Raw genomic sequence first — 20,718 nt, 5'->3', positions numbered from 1 at the left:
CTCTTCGTCAGGTACGTGGAACAGTTCATCTTCCGCAGCTACACAGACACCATTCCCCACCTTTTTCTCTGCTTCATCAATGACTGTATCGGCGCTGCCTTGTGCTCCCACGAGGAGGTTGAACAGTTCATCAACTTTACCAACACTTTCCACCCTGACCTCAAGTTCACCTGGACCATCTTGGACACCTCCCTCCCCTTCCTGCACCTCTCCATCTCCATTTCTGGTGACCGACTCAACACAGACATCTTCTACAAACCCACCGATTCCCACAGCTACATGGACTACACCTCCTCTCACCCTCCCTCCTGTAAAAATGTGATCCCTTATTCCCAATTCCTCTGCCTCCGCTATATTGGCTCCCAGGAGGACCAATTCTACTCCAGAACATTCCAGATGGCCTCCTTCTTCAAGGACTGCAATTTCCCCTCCCACGTGGTCAACAATGTCCTCCAGCACATCTCCTCCACTTCCCACACCTCTACCTCTGCCCTTGAACCCCACGCCTCCAACCGCAACAAGGACTGAACCCCACCCCCCCAATCCCGGTCCTCACCTTCCTCCCCACCAACCTCCAGATACATCGCATCATCCTCCACCACTTCCACCACTAATAGTCAGACCCCACCACCAGAGATATATTTCCCTACCCACCCTAGCTGCGTTGCTCAGAGACCATTCCCTCCGTGACTTCCTCTTTAGGTCTACCTTCCTTTGCTGCTGTAAGAGATATGAAACCTGTCTCCACATCTTCCCCCTCACCTCCATCCAAGACCCCAAAGGATCCTTCCACATTCGACTGAGATTTTCCTGCACCTCCACCCACCTCATCTACTGTGTCCATTGCTTTCGATATGCTCTCCTCCAAATCGGTGAGACAGGACGCCAACTTGCGGAACATTTCAGGGAACATCTCTGGGACACACACACTAAACAACCCCACCGCCCTGTGGCCAACCAATTCAATTCCCCTTCCCAATTCACCAAGGACATGCAGGTCCTGGGCCTCCTCCATCGCCAAACCTGAACCACCTAACGCCTGGAGGAAGAACATCTCATCTTCTGCCTTGGGACCCTCCAACCACACGGGATCAATGTTGATTTCACCAGTTTCCTCATTTCCCCTCCCCCCACCTTATCCCAGTTCCAACCCGGCACTGCCCTCATGACCTGTCCCACCTGTCCATCATCATTCTCAAAGGTAGAAGACAGAGGGCGATGGTGGAGGGTTGTGTTTCAGACTGGAGGCCTGTGACCACTGGAGTGGCACAACGATCGGTGCTAGGTCCTCTACTATTTGTCATTTACATAAATTATTTGGATGCGAGCATAAGAGGTACAATTAGTAGGTTTGCAGATGACACCAAAATTGGAGGTGTAGTGGACAGTGAAGAGGGTTACCTCAGATTACAACAGGATCTGGACCAGATGGGCCAATGGGCTGAGAGGTGACAGATGGAGTTTAATTCAGATAAATGTGAGGTGCTGCATTTTGGGAAAGCAAATCTTAGCAGGACTTATACACTTAATGGTAAGGTCCTAGGGAGTGTTGCTGAACAAAGAGACCTTGGAGTGTAGGTTCATAGCTCCTTGAAAGTGGAGTCGCAGGTAGATAGGAGAGTGAAGGCAGCGCTTGGTATGCTTTCCTTTATTGGTCAGAGTATTGAGTACAGGAGTTGGGAGGTCATGTTGCGGCTGTACAGGACATTGGTTAGGCCACTGTTGGAATATTGCGTGCAATTCTGGTCTCCTTCCTATCGGAAAGATGTTGTGAAACTTGAAAGGATTCAGAAAAGATTTACAAGGATGTTGCCAGGGTTGGAGGATCTGAGCTATAGGGAGAGGCTGAACAGGCTGGGGCTGTTTTCCCTGGAGTGTCGTAGGCCGAGGGGTGACCTTATAGAGGTTTACAAAATCATGAGGGGCATGGATAGGATAAATAGACAAAGTCTTTTCCCTGGGGTCGGGGAGTCCAGAACTAGAGGGCATAGGTTTAGGATGAGAGGGGAAAGATATAAAAGAGACCTAAGGGGCAACGTTTTCATGCAGAGGGTGGTACGTGTATGGAATGAACTGCCAGAGGATGTGGTGGAGGCTGGTACAATTGCAACATTTAAGAGGCATTTGGATGGGTATATGAATAGGAAGGATTTGGAGGAATATGGGCCGGGTGCTGGCAGGTGGGACTAGATTGGGTTGGGATATCTGGTCAGCATGGACGGGTTGGACCGAAGGGTCTGTTTCCGTGCTGTACATCTCTATGACTGTATGACCCCATGTGCTCTGCTGCACCCACCCCTCCAACCTATCACCATCATCTGCCACCTTTAGCTACCTATTGCATTCCCAGCAACTTTCCCTCAAGCCCTACCCCGTCCCATTTATCTCTCAGCCTCCTTGGGCCCCCCACATTCCTGATGAAGGGCTTATGCCCGAAACGTTGATTCTCCTGCTCCTCGGATGCTACCTGACCTGCTGTGCTTTTCCAGCACCACTCTAATCTAGTCTCTGATCTCCAGCATCTGTAGTCCTCGCTGTCTCCTTGTACTATAGGTGCACCTCCCCACCCCCCTCAAAAAAGAGAGAAATTGAGAAACAAATATGTTGGGAGATTTCAGGTATATGTCAGCTTAATAAGGTTTAATTTTCCAAACATTGACAGGGACTACTATCGTGTTAAAGGTTCGGATGGTGAAGAATGTGTCAAATCTATTGAACAACATTTTCTTTACCAGAGTGTGGATGCTCCTACTGGAGAAGGAGCCAAACTAGACCTTCTTTTGGTCAATAAGGCAGGGCAGGTGACTGCAGTAAAAGTGGGGGGACACTTTGGGTCTCGCCATCATAATTCTATTCGTTTCAAAATGGTTATGGAAAAAGATCAAAGTTAAAGCTTTTAGTTAGAGTAAGGCAAGTTTTAAAGGTGTGCGAGACAAGGACTTTCAAAAGTTGATTGGAGTAGTCTGTACAAAGATAAAAGGACATCTGACAAGTGGGAGTCATTCAAAAGTTTGATTACAGGAGTTCAGAGGCATCTTGTTCCTGTTAGAGTGAAGGGTAAGGTTGGGAAGATTAAAGTACAATGAATGAATAAAAGACAATCTTATTTTAGATACAGGCAACTTGGTTCAACTGAATCTCTTCATCAATATAAAGAGTGTAGAGGGATTCTTGAGAAAGAAATGAGGAAGGCAGAGGGGATATGAGATAGCATTGGCAAATAAGGTTAAGAATGACCCAAAGAGAATCTACAAATACATTAACAGCAAGAGGGTAACTAGAGAGAGGTAGCGGCTCTTAGAGATCAAGGAGGTTGTCTTTGTGTTGAACCCCAGGAGATGGGGGGTGATACTAAATGAATATTTTGTGTCAGTTTTTACCGTGGAGAAAGAGTCCAGAGAATGCAGAGAAATAAACTTTGATGTTTTAAAAACAGTTCACATTATAGAAGAGGAAGTTTGGAAAGTCTTAGGGGAAAATAAAGGTGAACAAATCTCCAGAACCTGATCTAATGTATTCCAGAACACTGTGGGAAGTAAGGGAGGAAATTACGAGATCCCTTGCAGAAATATTTGCATCATCTATAACTGTATGGGTGAGGTGCCTGATGACTGGAGGGTGGGTAATGTTGTACCTTTGCTTAAGAAAGGTTATAAGGAGAAACTGGGGAATGATAGAGCTGTGAGTCTGACTTCGGTTGTGGGTAAGTTGTTGAAGGTGATTTTAAAAGATAAGATTTATGGAGATTTAGAGAGGCAAAAATTGATTAGGGATCGTCAGCATGGCTTTGTGTAGGGAAAATCGTGTCTCACAAACTTAATTAAGTTTTTTGAGGAAGTTACCAACAAGATTGATGATGGCAGAGCAGTAGACGTTGTTTATTTGGATTTTAGTAAAATCTTTGACAGGTTTCAGATGGTAGACTAATTCGTAAAGGTGGGTCACATATGATTCAGGGAGTGCTTGCCAATTGGATATATAATTGGCTTAAAGGCTGCTTTTCAGACAGGAGGCCTGTGACCAGCAGTGTTCCACAGGGATCGGGTCTGGATCCTTTTTTCTTAGTCATTTATATAAATAACTTGGATGAGAATATAGAAGGCATGGTTACTAAGTTTGTGGATAACACCAAAATTGGTGGCAGAATAGACACTGAAGAAGGTTTTCTAAGATTACAAAGGGGTCTTGATCAAATAGGTCAATGGGCTGAAAAATAGCAGATGGAGTTCAATCTGGATAAATGCAGAGTATTGCATTTGGTAAAACAAACTGGGGTAGGGCTTATACAATTAATGGCAAGGTCTTGGGTAGTGTTGTAGAACAGAGGGACCTAGAGGTGCAGGTACATAATTCTTTGAAGTTTGCATCACAGTTAGACAGGGTGGCCCACATAAAAAGGCATTTGGCACACTTGTCTTCACTGCTCAGTCCTTCGAGTATAGGAGTAGGGAAGTCATGTTGAGGTTGTATAGGACATTGGTGAGGCCTCTTCTGGAATACTGTGTCCAGTTCCGGTCACTCGGTTATAGGAAGTGAAGAGGGAGATGGCACGGGGCAGGGTGACACTAGGCACACAGACACACAAGATGGCCTCTGAACCATGAGTTGGCCACTTGTCACACAAGATGGCCGCCGGACCACAATATGGAGCGAGACAGCAGAGCAAACACAGACACTGCCTGGGCCCACCAGAATGCCAGCACAATGCACTCACAACCGAGTTGATTAGTTTAAGGTGGGTGGGGGAGAGAATACACATGAGTAGCGAACACTGCCCGCTGAAGTGGCTGGGTCCAGCCAACACCTTTTATAGAAATGCTAACAGCTTGATACAGACTCAGTACAAAGTGCTAATAGCCAGGGCTGCAGTAACCGTCCTTCTCAGGAAGAATGATTAGTGTCCATTACCACAGCAATGGACTTCAGCGCAGCCATGGAAACTGACAATGTCTGCACTGAAACTGACGATGACCACATGGAAATTAACAAAGGCTGTGCTGGAACTGACAAAGGCTGTATCAAAACTACCAACAGTTCTGCAATGTTTACAACAAACAAACTATGTTACAGAGACAGCAACCTCAACACTGACCTATTATATCACAAGATGTATAAACATTTCTTGACATGTGCCCCGGGTTGAGAGAAGACTCACAGCTGATCACTGTGCTGTTGGTATCTTTCACTCCCCAGAGCCCCAGCATTCCCTTGTACAATAAACTCTGTCATTGAACCCCGACTCTGACTCCAAGGCTGGTGATTTCCCCCACAACAAAAGGCTGGAGAGAGTCCAGAAGAAATTTACCAGGATTTTGCTAGATATGGAAGGATTGAGTTATAAGGAAAGGTTGGATAGGCTGGGATGTTTTTCACTGGAGCGTAGGAGGTTGAGAGGTAACCTGATGGAGGTTTATAAAATAATGAGGGGCAGAGGTGGAGTTAGTGGTAGTTGTCTTTTCCCTAAGATGGTGCATATTTAAACTGAGAAGAGAGAGATTTTGAAAGACATGAGGGTCAACCTTTTTTCCCACTAAGGGTGGTTCACGTGTGGAATGAACGTCCTGTGGAAGTGGTGGATGTGGGTGCAATTACAACATTTAAAAGACATTTGGATAGGTACATGAAAGGTTGTGATGGACATGGGCCAGGAGTAGGCAGGTGGGACTAGTTTAGTTTGGGATTATGTTCGGTATGGACTGGTTGGATCGAAGGGACTGTTTCTGTGCTGTCAGACTCCATGACTGTACAGCAGCAACAAACACAGAGACAGCTGGAGCAGGTCAGCTGCAACATTCCCTGTAAGCTCTGTGTACAGCCACTCTGACATTCTACACACAGTGACCAACATTGGTTCGCTGATTACAGCACTGAGACCCAATTCTGGAAGGTTCTGCTGCACTCGGTCAGATGGTGAGGGGGAACAATGCACAGCACCTCCACCAGACTCTGTGCAGAGAGAAACCCATTCCTGCTCCAAGGTCAATGTGACTGTGTTCTCAGGAACAGCTCACTGAAGGAAGTTCCAAACACCAGGATGCAAACTTGAAACCAGACAGGCCATTCATGGGGAAATCAGGAAGAAACTTCACACCTAGGGTGGTGGAAATCTTGAACTCTCTCCCACTCTCTCTCTTCTCTCCCTCCTCAACAGACTGTTGATAGAGAGGATCAATTCTGACAGACTGTTGTGGGATAAGCTGCCCTGTATCAAACATAGAAACATAGAAGATGGGAGCAGGAGGAGGCCATTCAGCCATTCATCGCCATCATGGCTGATCGTCCAACTCAATAGCCTAATCCTGCTGTCTCCCTATAACCTTTGACCCCATTCACCCCAAGTGCTTTATGTTTTGGCATCAACTGCTTCCTGTGGTAATGAATTCCAAAGGCTCACCACTCTCTGGGTGAAGAAATGTCTCCTCATCTCCATCCTAAATGATCCACCCTGAATCCCTAGACTGTGACCCCTGGTTCTGGGCACACCCACCATCAGGAACATCCTCCCTGCATCTACCCTGTCTAGTCCTGTTAGAATTTTATAAGTTTCTATTGGACTCCCCCCATCCCTCCCCATTTGTCTGAACTCCAGTGAAAACCAATCCTAACCTAGTTAATCTCCCGTCATACGTCAGTCCCGCCATCCCCGGAATCAGCCTGGGAAACCCTCGCTACACTCCCTTGAGAACAGGAGCACCCTTCCTCAGAAGGCAGCCATCACTCAATACCAGCTCCACTGGGCAGGACATACAAACACCAGAGCAACCTGCTCGATACTGAATGCTGTCAGGGCCAGAGGCTCCCAGGAGGCTGATGGGAACGCTTTCAGTATGTTCTCATAACCTTCCTTGAAGAGAGCCAACATCCCCCATTGGGTTGTGGGAGACCCGGGTTGGGGACTGAGCAAAATGGAGAAGGGTCACATGGGAAGGCACCTTCGACAGGAGCGTGACATTGAGGAGTCAGACAGAGTGGACAAGTCACCAAACAATCATCTTTCCCAACCATTATGCCACAGCTGCCTCCAAGGTGGCAGGAGCTCTTGACCACATGTTGGGCTATCAGCTCCCTCAGACCCCAGGGAGCAGAGTGACAGCAAATCCTTCACAAACGCTCCGATATTACATTTAATTAGAGCTGGAGCAAAACCTGAGGTTTAATCAGAGATGTGGACGGGCAGTCTGGAAGATTACACACTGACTCAAAGGCTTGCTTATTTTCCTGAGCCAAACTCAGAGGCAATGAGCAAACAGAAAACATTGAGAACACGTTTCCAAACCACAGGTTCTCCTCAGCCTGTCTGCTGCATCCTTGTGAAATCCAACAAATCAAACAAAGATGCAAAAACAGAGCAACTGACATTTCACCTTGACTTTGCAATAATGAGAACGGGACATTAATAATTGATCCCAGCGGCTGGAAACATTCAGTGATTGACATCATACACAGAACTGCCAATTTATATTCAAGATGTATGCAATGGAACTGGGACTGAACATTAATATATAATTCAGAATCACATGTCCTTTTGTTACACAGCCAGCTCACAGACGGGCTGCATAAGGCAAGCAGGTCATTTCATAAACTGGGTTTAGTAATAAAACTATCACCTGTTGTACAACAAAACCACACAGTGTCCCTCACTGTGTACATTAAGCACTCTGAGCTGATTGGCTGGAATCTGAATCCTGTGGCCTTTGGAATAGTCAGGAGTGTTCAAAGACACACCAAAGGGCTTTTCAAAGCATCTGGGACAAAATCAGCACATACTCATCACAACACAGAAAGCTCCATCCAACTGTACGGTCAAGGCACCCCACTCAGTGCGTTCGGTCAAAAGCAGAATTGAGAAGTTGCTTTAAAAACACATTCAAAGTAGCAAAAAACGCCTGGAGGAGTTTCCAAACCAACGATGATCAATCACAGATACACGTTAAACCATTTAAGGTGATAATAGAGCAAGTCACCTCATACTTTGTCAAAGACGAGGTTTTAAGGAGCATCTTTCTATTATTCATTCACAGAATGAAGCTTCGCTGGCTTGGCCAGCATTTATTGCCAATCCCTAATTGCCCAGGGGACAGGTAAGAGTCAACCCCATTGCTATGAGTCTGGAGTCACATGTAGGCCAGACCAGGTAAGGATGGCAGCTTCCTTCCCATAAGGACATTTGTGACCCAGGTGGGTTTTTCTGACAATCAGCAATGGATTCATGCTCATCATTAGACTCTTAATTCCAGTTTTTCTTTTCCCATTGAATTCAAATTCCACTATGATGGGATTTGAACCCATGACCCCAAAATAATTACCTGGGCCTCCAGAGTAACAATCTAGTGATAAGAGCAACAAAATACCATCACCTTCCCTCAAAGGAGAGAGCGATTTTGCAGGGAAATTCCAGAGTATAAGACCCTGGCATTTGCTTTGTTTCTTTATGCTTGCAGTGTCCAAAAGGATATGGAAATTCTGAAAACTAGGAGAGCTACAGGACCCAACAGGGCAAGTTGTGCAAACAATGGATGAGAAAACAAATAATTTGTAAAGACTGTCAGAGCTAGTGGCAATTTTGTAATGAAAGTATTAAGGACAGAAAGCAACTCAGCTACCTGCTCGAATTGCTTGTACTTTATCGGTTTGCCTTCAACCCCAAGGCGAAATAATCAATCTATTTTCGAAAGCTCCAATTGAGCCCAAAGTGTTCAAAGTCTTTCCACATTTCCACATTTCCAGGTATTCCCTCCTATCTCAGCTGAGCTGCACAGCTCGAGAGCTCACAGAGCGAGGTCTCCTCAATCAGACTGTTTTTAACATCTGGATTTCAGTTGGGGATTTGTTCAGAGGATGTTTGTAGCCTAATGGATTTACCTGAAGAACAGATTACAAAGAGATATTCCTCCCTGACCACCACTATTGAATGTAAAGGAAATGGTTCATAATAGATTGGCTTTCTTAGATCTTATAGAGTCACAGAGATGTACAGCATGGAAACAGACCTTTTGGTCTAACCCGTCCATGCCGACCAGCTATCCCAACCCAATCTGGTCCCACCTACCAGCACCCGGCCCATATCCCTCCAAACCCTTCCTATTCATATATCCATCCAAATGCCTCTTAAATGTTGCAATTGTACCAGCCTCCACTACATCCTCTGGCAGCTCATTCCATACATGTACCACCCTCTGTGTGAAAAAGTTGCCCCTTAGGTCTCTTTTATATCTTTCCCCTCTCACCCCAAACCTATGCCCTCTAGTTTTGGACTCCCCAATCCCAGGGAAAAAATCTTTGCCTAATTATCCTATCCATGCCCCTCATGATTTTATAAACCTCTATAAGGTCACTCCTCAGCCTCCGACGCTCCAGGGAAAACAGCCCCATTCTGTTCAGCCTCTCCCTATAGCTCAAACCCTCCAACCCTGGCAACATCCTTGTAAATCTTTTCTGAACCTTTTCAAGTTTCACAACATCTTTCTGATAGGAAGGAGACCAGAATATTCCAAAAGTGGCCTAACCAATGTCCTGTACAGCTGCAACATGACCTCCCAACTCCTGTACTCAATATTCTGACCAATAAAGGAAAGCATACCAAACACCACCTTCACTATCCTATGTACCTGTGACTCCACTTTCAAGGAGCTATGAACCTGCACTCCAAGGTCTCTTTGTTCAGCGACATTTCCTAGGACCTTACCATTAAGTGTATAAGTCCTGCTAAGATTTGCTTTCCCAAAATGCAGCACCTGCATTTATGTGAATTAAACTCCATCTGCCACTTCTCAGCCCATTGGCCCATCTGATCAAGATCCGGTTGTAATGTGAGGTAACCTTCTTCGCTGTCCACTACACCTCCAATTTTGGTGTCATCTGGAACTTACTAACTGTACCTCTTATGCTCACATCCAAATCATTCATATAAATGACAAAAAGTAGTGGACCCAGCCCCGATCCTGTCTGACTGTCTAGTTTGCCTGATTTTAACTACAGTAGGAGGAGTTGTTTCATGACTGGTTCAGACTTTTAGACTGCCTTCAAATTAATTAGCAAAGGTCTTATACTTTGAAATGCTGGAACAGATTGGACTTGAACCTAGGACTGCCTAACCCAGGGGTAGGGATGCTGCCACTGTGCTATAGAGCACCTCCGCTCACCAATTAATATCTGAGCCTTATCAAATGTTGGTGACTTGATTTGTAAAACTGGCACAGAGGAGTGACTGGTGAAAATGAACTGGGCTATAAAAGCAGCTCAGCTACTGCAAAACAATCTATTTTCTGCTTAAACTGCCTCCTGACATTCAGCACTCCAAATATGTTCAGCCACCTCTTCCTGTTTCACTCCAAGTTGCCACTAGAACATAACCTGACTCATGACCTGAATACTTCAGCTCTATATGAAAGGAATCAGTTTTTGAGAAGCTTTGAGGCTTCATTCTGCTTTTACCTACCACCCACACCACGTAGTCCTGGTCTCAGACAGTCATCTTGTAGACTAACAGACTGCATTAAATAATGATGTAATTTCACTGAATGAATGCATTTTGTTTCAAACCGGCTGAGGTATCTGCTGTTATACTGTATGACCCATCTGAGAGAGTGATTGGTCACAACTGGGCTGTGACTGAAGTGATGATCAGTTATATCCTGCAAGACAACAGAAAGGACATTCTACGTTGTAAATGGTGCCAGGACTAATTTGCTGTTTATGTGTGAGTTGTTAGCTGTAGCCCATGTGGGTTTAGTGTTGTGGATTTGCATCCCAGCCTGCAATAAAGTATAAACAGAAATTGCTGAAGAACCTCAGCAGGTCTAGCAGCATCTGTGGGGACAGAAACAAAGGTTTTCATCACAACTATGCAATGAAGCAGAAATGCTGATGTAGGCCACTGGCCTGAAGGTCCTGCTGGGATTGTCAGCTCCATCTAAAAGGCCCACCAGCCCACACCCCCTGGTACACATTTCCAGCTCAGTGCTGGAACTCTGCTATTCTGATCATTGTGAGGTGATGCACCTTGACTGAAGGAGTAAAGAGTAGTAACACAGACATTTAATGGCACTGCTTTAAAGAAAGTGCAGAGATAGAGAGATCGGGGGTTTCATGTGACTAGATTATTAAAGGAGGCAGGGCATGTTAGAAGTACTTAGCAAAGTATGTTTTAGGTTATTTTGTGGGATGTGGGTGTCACTGTCCAAGCCAAAAATCACACAACACCAGGTTATAGTCCAACAGGTTTAACTGGAAGCACACTAGCTTTCGGAGCGCCGCTCCTTCATCAGGTGATTGTGTGAGATCAGGTGATAAAGGAGCGTCATTCCGAAAACTAGTGTGCTTCCAATTAAACCTGTTGGACTATAACCTGGTGTTGTGTGATTTTTGGCTTTGTACACCCCAGTCCAACACCGGCATCTCCGAATACTGGCTAAGCCAGCATTCATTACCACTTCCCTATAGAAGTTGCAAATAGACACTTTAAGACCACAGGAAGTAGGAGCAGGATTAGCCCATTTGGCTTATTCAGTCTGTTCCACCATTTGGTCACAGCTGGAAGGGTTTGTGCCAGAAATGTCGATTCTCCTGCTCCTTGGATGCTGCCTGACCTGCTGTGCTTTTCCAGCACCACACTCTTAACTGTAATCTCCAGCATCTGCAGCCCTCACTTTCCCCTGATATGGTTCTCAATCCCATGCGCCTGCCTCCTCTGAATAACCCTCCTCCCTTCCCCCCCCCCCCATCTTACGAATCAGGAACCTATCTATCTCTGTCCTAAATACACTCAATGACTTGGCCTCCCCAGCTCTCTGCGGCAATGAGTCCCACAGATTCCCCATCCTCTGGCTGTAGAAATTCCTCCTCATCTCAGTTCTAAAGGGTTGTTCCTTCACTCTGAGGCTGTGCCCTCGGTCCTAGTCTCTCTGACTAGTGGAAACATCTCCACGTCCATTCTTTCCCGTCTCTCAGTATTCTGTAAGTTTCAATCAGATCCCCCGATCCCATTCCTTCTCAGCTCCATCACGTACAGACCTACAGTCCTCAACTCGTCATCAAATGCTGCACGCTTCATTCCCTGGATCATTCTTATAAACCTCCTGTGGACCCCCTCCAACACCACCATATCCTTCTATAGATACGGGACCCAAAACTGCTTACTGTATTCCAAATGCAATCTGAGCAGAGCCATATACAGCTACAACAGTACATCCCTGCCCTTGTATTATACCCCTCTTGAAATGACAGTTTAACAAGATCAGAGAGTTCACGTTAAGGAGTTTGGAGAGAGGTGGGTGTTGATCTGAAAGTGGAGAAGATTGTGATTGAATTAGGTAAGCTAGACCACAAAAATACCTTTCCTATTTACTGATGGCACAAGGACCAGGAGCCCCAGATTTAAGGTTTTAAGAACAATACTGGGGGAAATGAGGAGGAACATTGTTATGTAGTGACCAGAGGGACCCAGCATTCACCAACTGCCCTGATGCCAAAGCAGAGATAACCAAGAACAAAGGAACAGGCCCTTCAGCCCAACTGGCCTGTGCAGGATGCCTTCCTCAACTAATACCTTTTCCCTCTCAGCTGCCTGTATCCCTCTATCCCCTGTCCATTTGTATATCTGTTAAGATGCCTCTTAAATGTTGTTATCGTCTCGACTTCCAACACCTCCAAGTCATACCACTCTCTGTGTAAAATACTCACCTCGCATATTGCCTTTAAACTTGACCCTTTTTGCCTTAACCTATACCCCTTGTAATTGACATTTCTACCATGGGATTAAGACTCTGACCATGGAATGCTCAATGATTTCAAAATGAAATTGGATGGGGGCTTGAGGGACATAAATCTATCCCACTATGGGGATAAAACAAGGTTAATGAAATGGCTGAACTGCTGTACAAACATCCATCAGAGACTCAATAGGATTTGTTGATATCTGCTAACTTTCCTGGCTCTTAGCTGCTGTGCCAGACATCATTAAATATGCAAAAGGTTCTGTGCATCTGTGGGCACTTGGATGGCATCTGATAAAATCAAAGCAGCCACGTCAAAGCCATTGAAGTTTCAAAGGTGTTTGCATATCTGACCCTGCAGCTCCCTCAGCATGAGTCATGCTATCCAGGGTTATTAACCTCCAGGCACCCTCCACAGATTTGACATTCAAATCTGAAACAATTCCGCAGCAGCAAAGTCTGTAATTAGTGTCTGTACAGAGTTATTAACTTGAGTAGTGTGTCCAGGCTGGGAATGGACGGACAGCTCACTGATCAAATACTATACTCGGAGACTTGCCTCATTGCAAGGCCACAGGATGGACAGCTGCAAAGTCGGTTCCCAATAACTCAAATATTTTGTGTTGGAGTCTCTCACCTCCCTTTCAGTAAATGAGATAGGTCCCTCTCAGAGAAGTTAGAACACTTGAGGAATGAGGAGGTTTCGATCTTTGAGAGAAGACATTTGCACGTACGGAGAGGCCTGAACCAAAGGCCTCATTATTAAGGTCGCCATGCTCCGAAAGCTAGTACTTCCAAATAAACCTGTTGAACTATAACCTGGCGTTGTGTGGTTTTTAACCTTATGTATAAGAATAAATCCAGTCAGGAACTCAGATTAATTTCTTTACCCCAAGAGTGGGGGCAACACGGCCCTCACTCCCACAACGAGTGTTTGGGGTAAACAGCATCAATACATTTGAGAGGAAGTTGGATAAAGACATGATGGAGATCGGAATAGAAGAAAAAGATGAGATGAACCAAAGGTTGGAGTGTATTCTTCAGGAGCACAGGCAGCAGTTTCAGTGTTTTGGGTAAAATGGCCTATTTCTGTGCCATTGGTTTTTCCATAACTGATATTGTGAGATTCACAGCATTGCCAGCCCTATACCTGCCCCCTGTCACTGTTTCTTAAACAGCCATCAGTCCTTTCCGTGGGACATAATGGGATCTGTCACAGCCTGGACACCAGGAGGCAGTGGACACCAGCAAAGTGCAGGAACTCCACAAGAGATTTCCTCTTTGTTTGATCCAACACATGAAGCTACACATGTAGCTCATTCACACAGAAATATTTCCAAATGTAAATTCCTCAAACGCAGGCTGAAGGAGTTGTCAAGGTGGGAGAATGGCTGCAAATGGAAGAAATGGGAGACAGGAGCTGCAAAGAGGAAAAAATAGATTGACACCTTTCACTTAATGAATTAAGGCTGGCACGGTGGCTCAGTGGTTAGTATGGCTGCCTCACAGCACCTGGGGCCCAGGTTTCATTCTAGCCTCAGGTGACTGTCTGTGTGGAGTTTGCACATTCTCCCTGTGTCTGCGTGGGTTTCTTCCCACAGTCCAAAGATATGCAGCTAAGGGTGGATTGGCCATGCTATAGTGTCCATATGTGGATTAGCTGTGAGAAGTGTGGTGTTATGGGGATGGGGCCAGTGTGGGTGGGATGCTCTTCGGGGGATGATCAGATGGGCCAAATGACCCCTTCCTGCCCTGTAGGGATTCTAACACTTATCTGACTGGGAACAGGGGAAAAATCAAGGCTCAGACAACAACTCACCAGAACGAAGGACCCGATACCCAACATGAGCAAAACGAATGTAGTGTACAAAATCCCATGCAAGGACTGCACTAAACACTATATAGGACAAACAGGAAGACAGCTAACAATCCGCATACATGAACATCAACTAGCCACGAAACGACACGACCAGCTATCCTTAGTAGCCACACACACAGACAACAAGCAACATGAATTCGACTGGAACAACACTACTATCATAGGGCAAGCCAGACAGAGAACAGCCAGGGAATTCCTAGAGGCATGGCATTCATCCACAAACTCCATCAACAAACACATCGACCTGGACCCAATATACCAACTACTACAGCGGACAGCTGAAACTGACAACCGGAAGCGGCAGGGACAGACCACTATAAACACCGGAGGAAACATCAAAGAAGCGCTTCGCAGGAGGCTCCCAAGCACTGATGATGTCGCCTAGCCAGGGGACGAAACATTTGCAACAAAAACTTCCAGCTCGGCGAACAGAACCACAGCACCCGAGCTACAAATCTTTGCACAAACTTTTAATGAATTCCTTAAAAATTAATGTGGATTGGTTATAATATAACTGCAGGAGGTCAGGACCCACTATATGGGGCAAAACTGTGTTGCTGCTTTAAGATCTCAGTATGCGAAGGATCAGAATGTAACCACATAACCAACTGTCCTGTGTCATTTAGCAAGAAGCATGCTTGCAGACGACTGCCTACATCATTACCTGAAACTATAAGTTATGGTTTTCAAATAAACTGTATCTAGGTTCGTAACTTGTGTCACTTACAAAGAATGCAAGAAAATGGTGGCAGCATTGGGATATTCTTCTTTTCAAAAAAAAAAGACATTGTTAAAGGTTGAAAACGCAGGTAGAGTCCTTAGACAGGAACTAGGTAGGGCAGAAGTTATATCTATAGCAGGAGCCCTGAAAAAAACTATATCACAGCAAGTCCCTAATACGTAACAAAGAGGCATAGTGGCTCAGTGATTAGCACTGCTACCTCACAGCGCTAGGAACCCGGGTTCAATTCCACCCTCTGGCAACCGTGTGTGGGAGTTTGCACATTCTCCCTGTGTCTGCGTGGGTTTTCTCCGGGTGCTCCAGTTTCCTCCCACAGTCCAAAGATGTGCAGGTCAGGGTGAATCAGCCGTGGGAAATTGCCCGTAGTGTTCAGGGATGTGTAAGCTAGTCATGGGAAATGTAGAGTAATAGGGTTGGGAAATGAATCTGGGTGGGTTACTCTTTTAGGGGGGTCAGTGTGGACTTATTTGGCCTGTTTCTACACTGTAGGGATTCTATTCTAAACTGTCCATGGGAGAGAATCACATTTAGTTAGCATGATTTTCACATTCTTGAACTCAAATTGTCACATTCAATTCTTAACAAGTCAGAGTAATATTTACAGAGTTTAAATAATTTTACCTCCAGCTATTCTATCAGCTTTTATAACCAGATAGCTAACTCACTCTCTGTAAAGGGAACAATAATCCACATTATGACTCTATTGGGCCGACATCCTTGCTGTTTTCCATCCTGTGCAAAATGTGAGAATTTTGTTGAATTATTAATGTTTCCTCAGAAAGGGAGTAGAGATTTCTACTTGCATGACAGAAGCTTCTATCATCAGAATCTCATTTTACCCAAGATATAACCTCAAATAGCAAAACCCAAACATGGAGCATGCCTCATAATTAGTCAGAGGAAGAAGTGATTAGTTCTCCCTGGCTTAATTCACAATGAATTAATTGGAGTAAATGAGAATAAATGGTGTGATTTATAACACATCAGCTGGACACAGGCTGGCTCAATCAGTTGGAAAGAGTTCACTGGAATATCCAGTAATCCTCAACATCGGAGAAAGGAAAACATCCCAATGAATTATACCGTCAAGCAGCTAGATTTAATTCTGATGTCAAAAATAGAGACAGGAACTTGTGAGGAGCTCTGACTGACATGATGTTTGAAAATGTCAACATCGTAAAGCCATGAGGGTCACAAAAAGAGCAAAGTCAGAAGTCACACGACATCATACAGTCATAGAGATGTACAGCATGGAAACAGACCCTTCGGTCCAACCCGTCCATGCCGACCAGATATCCCAACCCAATCTAGTCCCACCACCAGCACCCGGCCCATATCCCTCCAAACCCTTCCTATTCATATACTCATCCAAATGCCTCTAAATGTTACAATTGTACCAGCCTCCACCACATCCTCTGGAAGCTCATTCCATACACCCACCACCCTCTGGGTGAAAAAGTTTCCCCTTAAGTCTTTTTTATATCTTTCCCCTCTCACCCTAAACCTATGCCCTCTAGTTCTGGACTCTCCCATCCCAAGGAAAAGACTTTGTCTATTTATCCTATCCATGTCCCTCATGATTTTATAAACCTCTATAAGGTCACCCCTCAGCCTCCGACGCTCCAGGGAAAACAGCCCCAGCCTGTTCAGCCTCTCCCTGTAGCTCAAATCCTCCAACCCTGGCAACATCCTTGTAAATCTTTTCTGAACCCTTTCAAGTTTCACAACATCTTTACGATAGTCCAGCAGGTTTATTTAAATCACAAGCTTTCAGAGCTTTACCCCTTCATCAGGTGAAGTTTATGTTTCCAAATAAACCTATTGGACTATAACCTGGTGTCATGTGACTTCTGACTTTGTCTACCCCAGTCCGACACTGGCACCTCCAACAAAAAAGACAGTGCCAAGTTTTGACAATTGTGGCATAGTAATTAAGATGCTTAAGGTGATCGACACGGGGAGTGGGGAGAGAGGAACAGTGTCCCCTCATTGAAGTGAACCTGGAAAAGGAGAGCATCTTTTATTAAAATTAGGAGGAAGCCATTCAGGAGGGCTTGATCAGGAGACACTTCTATGTACAAGAGGGGAGATGGAATTCAGGAACTCACTCAAAAAGCTGCTGAGACAAGGATTCAAGTGGAAACTGCAAACTTAACATTGATAGATTTTGAATTCTGAAGAAGGATCCTTGGATTTGAAACATTAACACACTCACACTCACTCTCTCTCCACAGACACTGCCACACCTGCTGAGTGTCTCCAGTGTTCTCTGTGTTATTTTAAATTGCCAGCATCTGTGCTTTAATTGAATTGATTTTTGTTTGTTGAGTGTATTCAGATGGGGAAATGGAGTTAGTTTCAGATTTTCCATGATCTAACTGAACAGCAGGGTAGGATAGAGGGGGCTGAATGGCCTCCTGTTGTTGCTGCCAATGACCTGGGTTTAACGCAGAGTGGTTTGAGTTGCTGTGACTAAGGGAGACTTCTCTGCAGAAGGAGTCCAATAAAACAATGCCAGATAGAACAGTTTTGACTCCCAGAATACTCACTTGTCTGCATTTCCGTAGCTGTCAAATGCTGAGGTGACAGACACGATGCAAATCACCAAAGGTGAGCCTAAAGTCAAGGATAAGTAAAGTCACTGACAATGCATGTTCAGCGCGTTATCAAAGCATCAACACTGGGTTTGACCTTTTCACTCACTTGCAGCCCTAAGGTTGGTTAAAATCAGGGTCACAGCAACAACTCCATTTCTCACCAGTAAAGTGACCAACCACATCTTGACAACTCTGATGAGGAGGCTGACCCTCTCCTGAGACAGAGGGTTCACGCTCCATCCCAGAGGCAGCCTGTGGTACACCAGTGCAGCACTGCAGCAGTACACCGCTGAGCGAGGAGCTGACTTTCAGTAGAGATTTTAATCCAAGTCTGGCTGTCCACTGAGGTGGATTTAGGCAATTTCGCGAAAGAAGAAGGCAGTTCTGCCATAGCGTCCTGGCTGATATTCTCAATACCACTTCAAGTTAAACGATTGAGTTACGATCTCAGTAATCTATCAATTTCCTGTCGATCACTCCCAAGTGTAAATTGCAGACCCATTGTGAGTGGATTCAGTCTCCACAGTGTTCGTGTACAGTCCATACAGGATTCGATCATTATATTCCACAAGCTTTCTTAGCATCACATATGATATTGTGACCCTCTTGAACTGCTGAAAAAACAATCCAAATCTGTAATAATTGGCAAGTAATAGGTACTACTGTTCCCTCTTTCTCCTGTTGTGTCTTTCTGACATCCCAGTTACCAGTTAGCTGTGCAGAATAAGCAGCTGTGGCAAAGATACTCACCCCATCCTATCCCATAATAGTAGAAATGTTTACTCTCCTCGGAACCGAATACTTTGATGACCATGCTGTAGAGGTGGAGACCTTCAACCAACATCCAGGAGAAGACACTGAGGAAGAAGAAATGGAGGAGGATAGCCAGGACCTTGCAGGGCAGCTGGAGGGAAGAGGATGGATTTCGTCATTTTCATATCAGACAGACACACAGACAAGTCAGGAGCAGAAATGTCCTCCCAACCAGGAATCTACTGAAATCCACCTTAAAGCGATTCAATGACCCTACCTCTATCACCTTCTCAGGGAGAGAGTTCCAAAGTCACACAGTCCTCTGGGAATAAAAAATAATTCCCTTCATCTCTGTCCTAAACGGGTGACCCTCACTTTTACAACAACTGTCCCCTGGTTCTGGACTGACCCACAAAAGGAAACATCCTTCCCACATCCACCTTGTCCAGACCATTCAGGATCTTATTCACATCAATCTCGGCTCGCCCCCCCCACCCTCCCCACCATCACTCTCTGAAACTCTCAGGGCATCAGACCAGTCTGTCCAACCTTTTCTCATAAAGCAACCCACTCACTCCAGCTATCAATCCAACAAATCTCTGCTGAGCCCCCTCCAATACATTTACATCCACCTTAAATAAGGAGACCAAACCTACACACAGTAATCCAGAAGTGGTCTCACCAATGCCTTGTGTAAACGAAGCACAACATGTTCACTTTTCCTCTCCACTGGGGAGACAAAGCACAGACTGGGTGACCACTTTGCAGAACGCCTGCAAAAATGGCCCTCAGCTTCCAGTTGCCTGTCACTTTAACACCCTGCCCTGTTCCCTGGCTAACATCTCTGTCTCAGGCTTGCTGCAGTGTTCCACTGAAGCTCAGCGCTAACTGGAAGAACAGGACCTCATTTTCCACTTGGGAACGCTGCAGCCCTCTGAACGCAATATCAAGTTCAATAATCTTTGGGCCTGAGCACCTTCTCCCATGTCTTTAACCCAACCTCCACAAACCAGGGTCTGTCATCACATGGGCTGCTACCACACACACCACATTCTCAGTCACTAACAGTCCCCACTGGCAGCTGCAGTCAGTTTTGTTATAACGTGGTAGTTCCATTCTTGTCAATCCCATGTTATAAGAAAATGGCATAATAGCAGCACTACTTAAACTAAAGGGGCCAGAATCACGTTATAACCAATACACACTTTAAAGATCATGCTTTGGAAACAGTGTCTCCCAGTTCATCAATCTTGTTATTGAGTACTTGTGCCAACACAATGCATGTTACAGCAGATCGACCTGTATTCATTCTCCCAGACTGACCGTGACCCGTTCCTTTGTCGGCTGAACTTTATTCTCTCTCTCTGGGCTCCACCTCCACCTGGTGTTTACTCCTCCCCTTCTCCCCCACCCCATCCTCAACATATATACCAATCTTTTCCCAGTTACAATCAGCTCTGAAGAAGGGTCACCAGACCTGAAACATTAACTCTGATTTCTCTCCACAGATATGTAGCCAGACCTGCTGAGTTTTTCCAACACCTTCTGATTTTGTTTCTGACTCCCAGCATTTTTAATTTCCACTTCTATGTTCATTTCCCCTCACAATAGAGGATAGCATCCCGTTACCCTTCTGGATTACATGCTGAACCTACTTACTAGCTGTTTGCGACTCCTGCACTCAAACACCTGGATGCATCTGTACCAGCATTCCGACTACAGGCCTTTCCAGTTGTGAGAGCCTCCCATTCCATGTCTCATTCTGGACAGTGAGGTCACACTCACTCACACACACACACACACTCACACACACACACACTCACACACACACACACAAACACACACACACAAACACAAACATACACACTCACACACACTCACATCCACACACACAAACACACTCACACACACACAAACACACACACTCACACATACACACTCACACACACACACACATCCACACACACACACACTCACACACATACACACACACTCACACATTCTCACACGCACACTCACACAAACACACACACA

General features: G+C 45.4%; 1 protein-coding gene across 3 annotated transcripts in view; it reads right to left on the bottom strand.

Moving 5' to 3' along the window:
* Positions 1-20,718, bottom strand: part of adgrd1 (adhesion G protein-coupled receptor D1) — a 380,324-nt gene that overhangs the window by 174,904 nt on the left and 184,702 nt on the right. For all 3 annotated transcript variants that reach the window (XR_015761231.1, XM_087999853.1, XM_087999854.1), the window contains 2 exons: positions 18,682-18,835; positions 17,884-17,950 (listed from right to left, as the gene is read on the bottom strand). Coding sequence is in view for 2 of the 3 variants with exons in the window: in XM_087999853.1 (XP_087855979.1) it covers positions 17,884-17,950; positions 18,682-18,835 (221 nt within the window). In the remaining variant the exon portion in view is untranslated. The remainder of the gene's footprint in view (positions 1-17,883; positions 17,951-18,681; positions 18,836-20,718) is intronic.

Source organism: Chiloscyllium plagiosum, unplaced genomic scaffold (assembly GCF_037043375.1).
Source record: "Chiloscyllium plagiosum isolate Xiang-an unplaced genomic scaffold, Cpla_swu_hap1 HiC_scaffold_24, whole genome shotgun sequence".
In the NCBI taxonomy this organism is placed as follows: Eukaryota; Metazoa; Chordata; class Chondrichthyes; order Orectolobiformes; family Hemiscylliidae; genus Chiloscyllium; species Chiloscyllium plagiosum.
The sequence above is the reverse complement of the archived record's forward strand: the minus strand, read 5'-3'. Positions and strand labels throughout refer to the sequence as shown.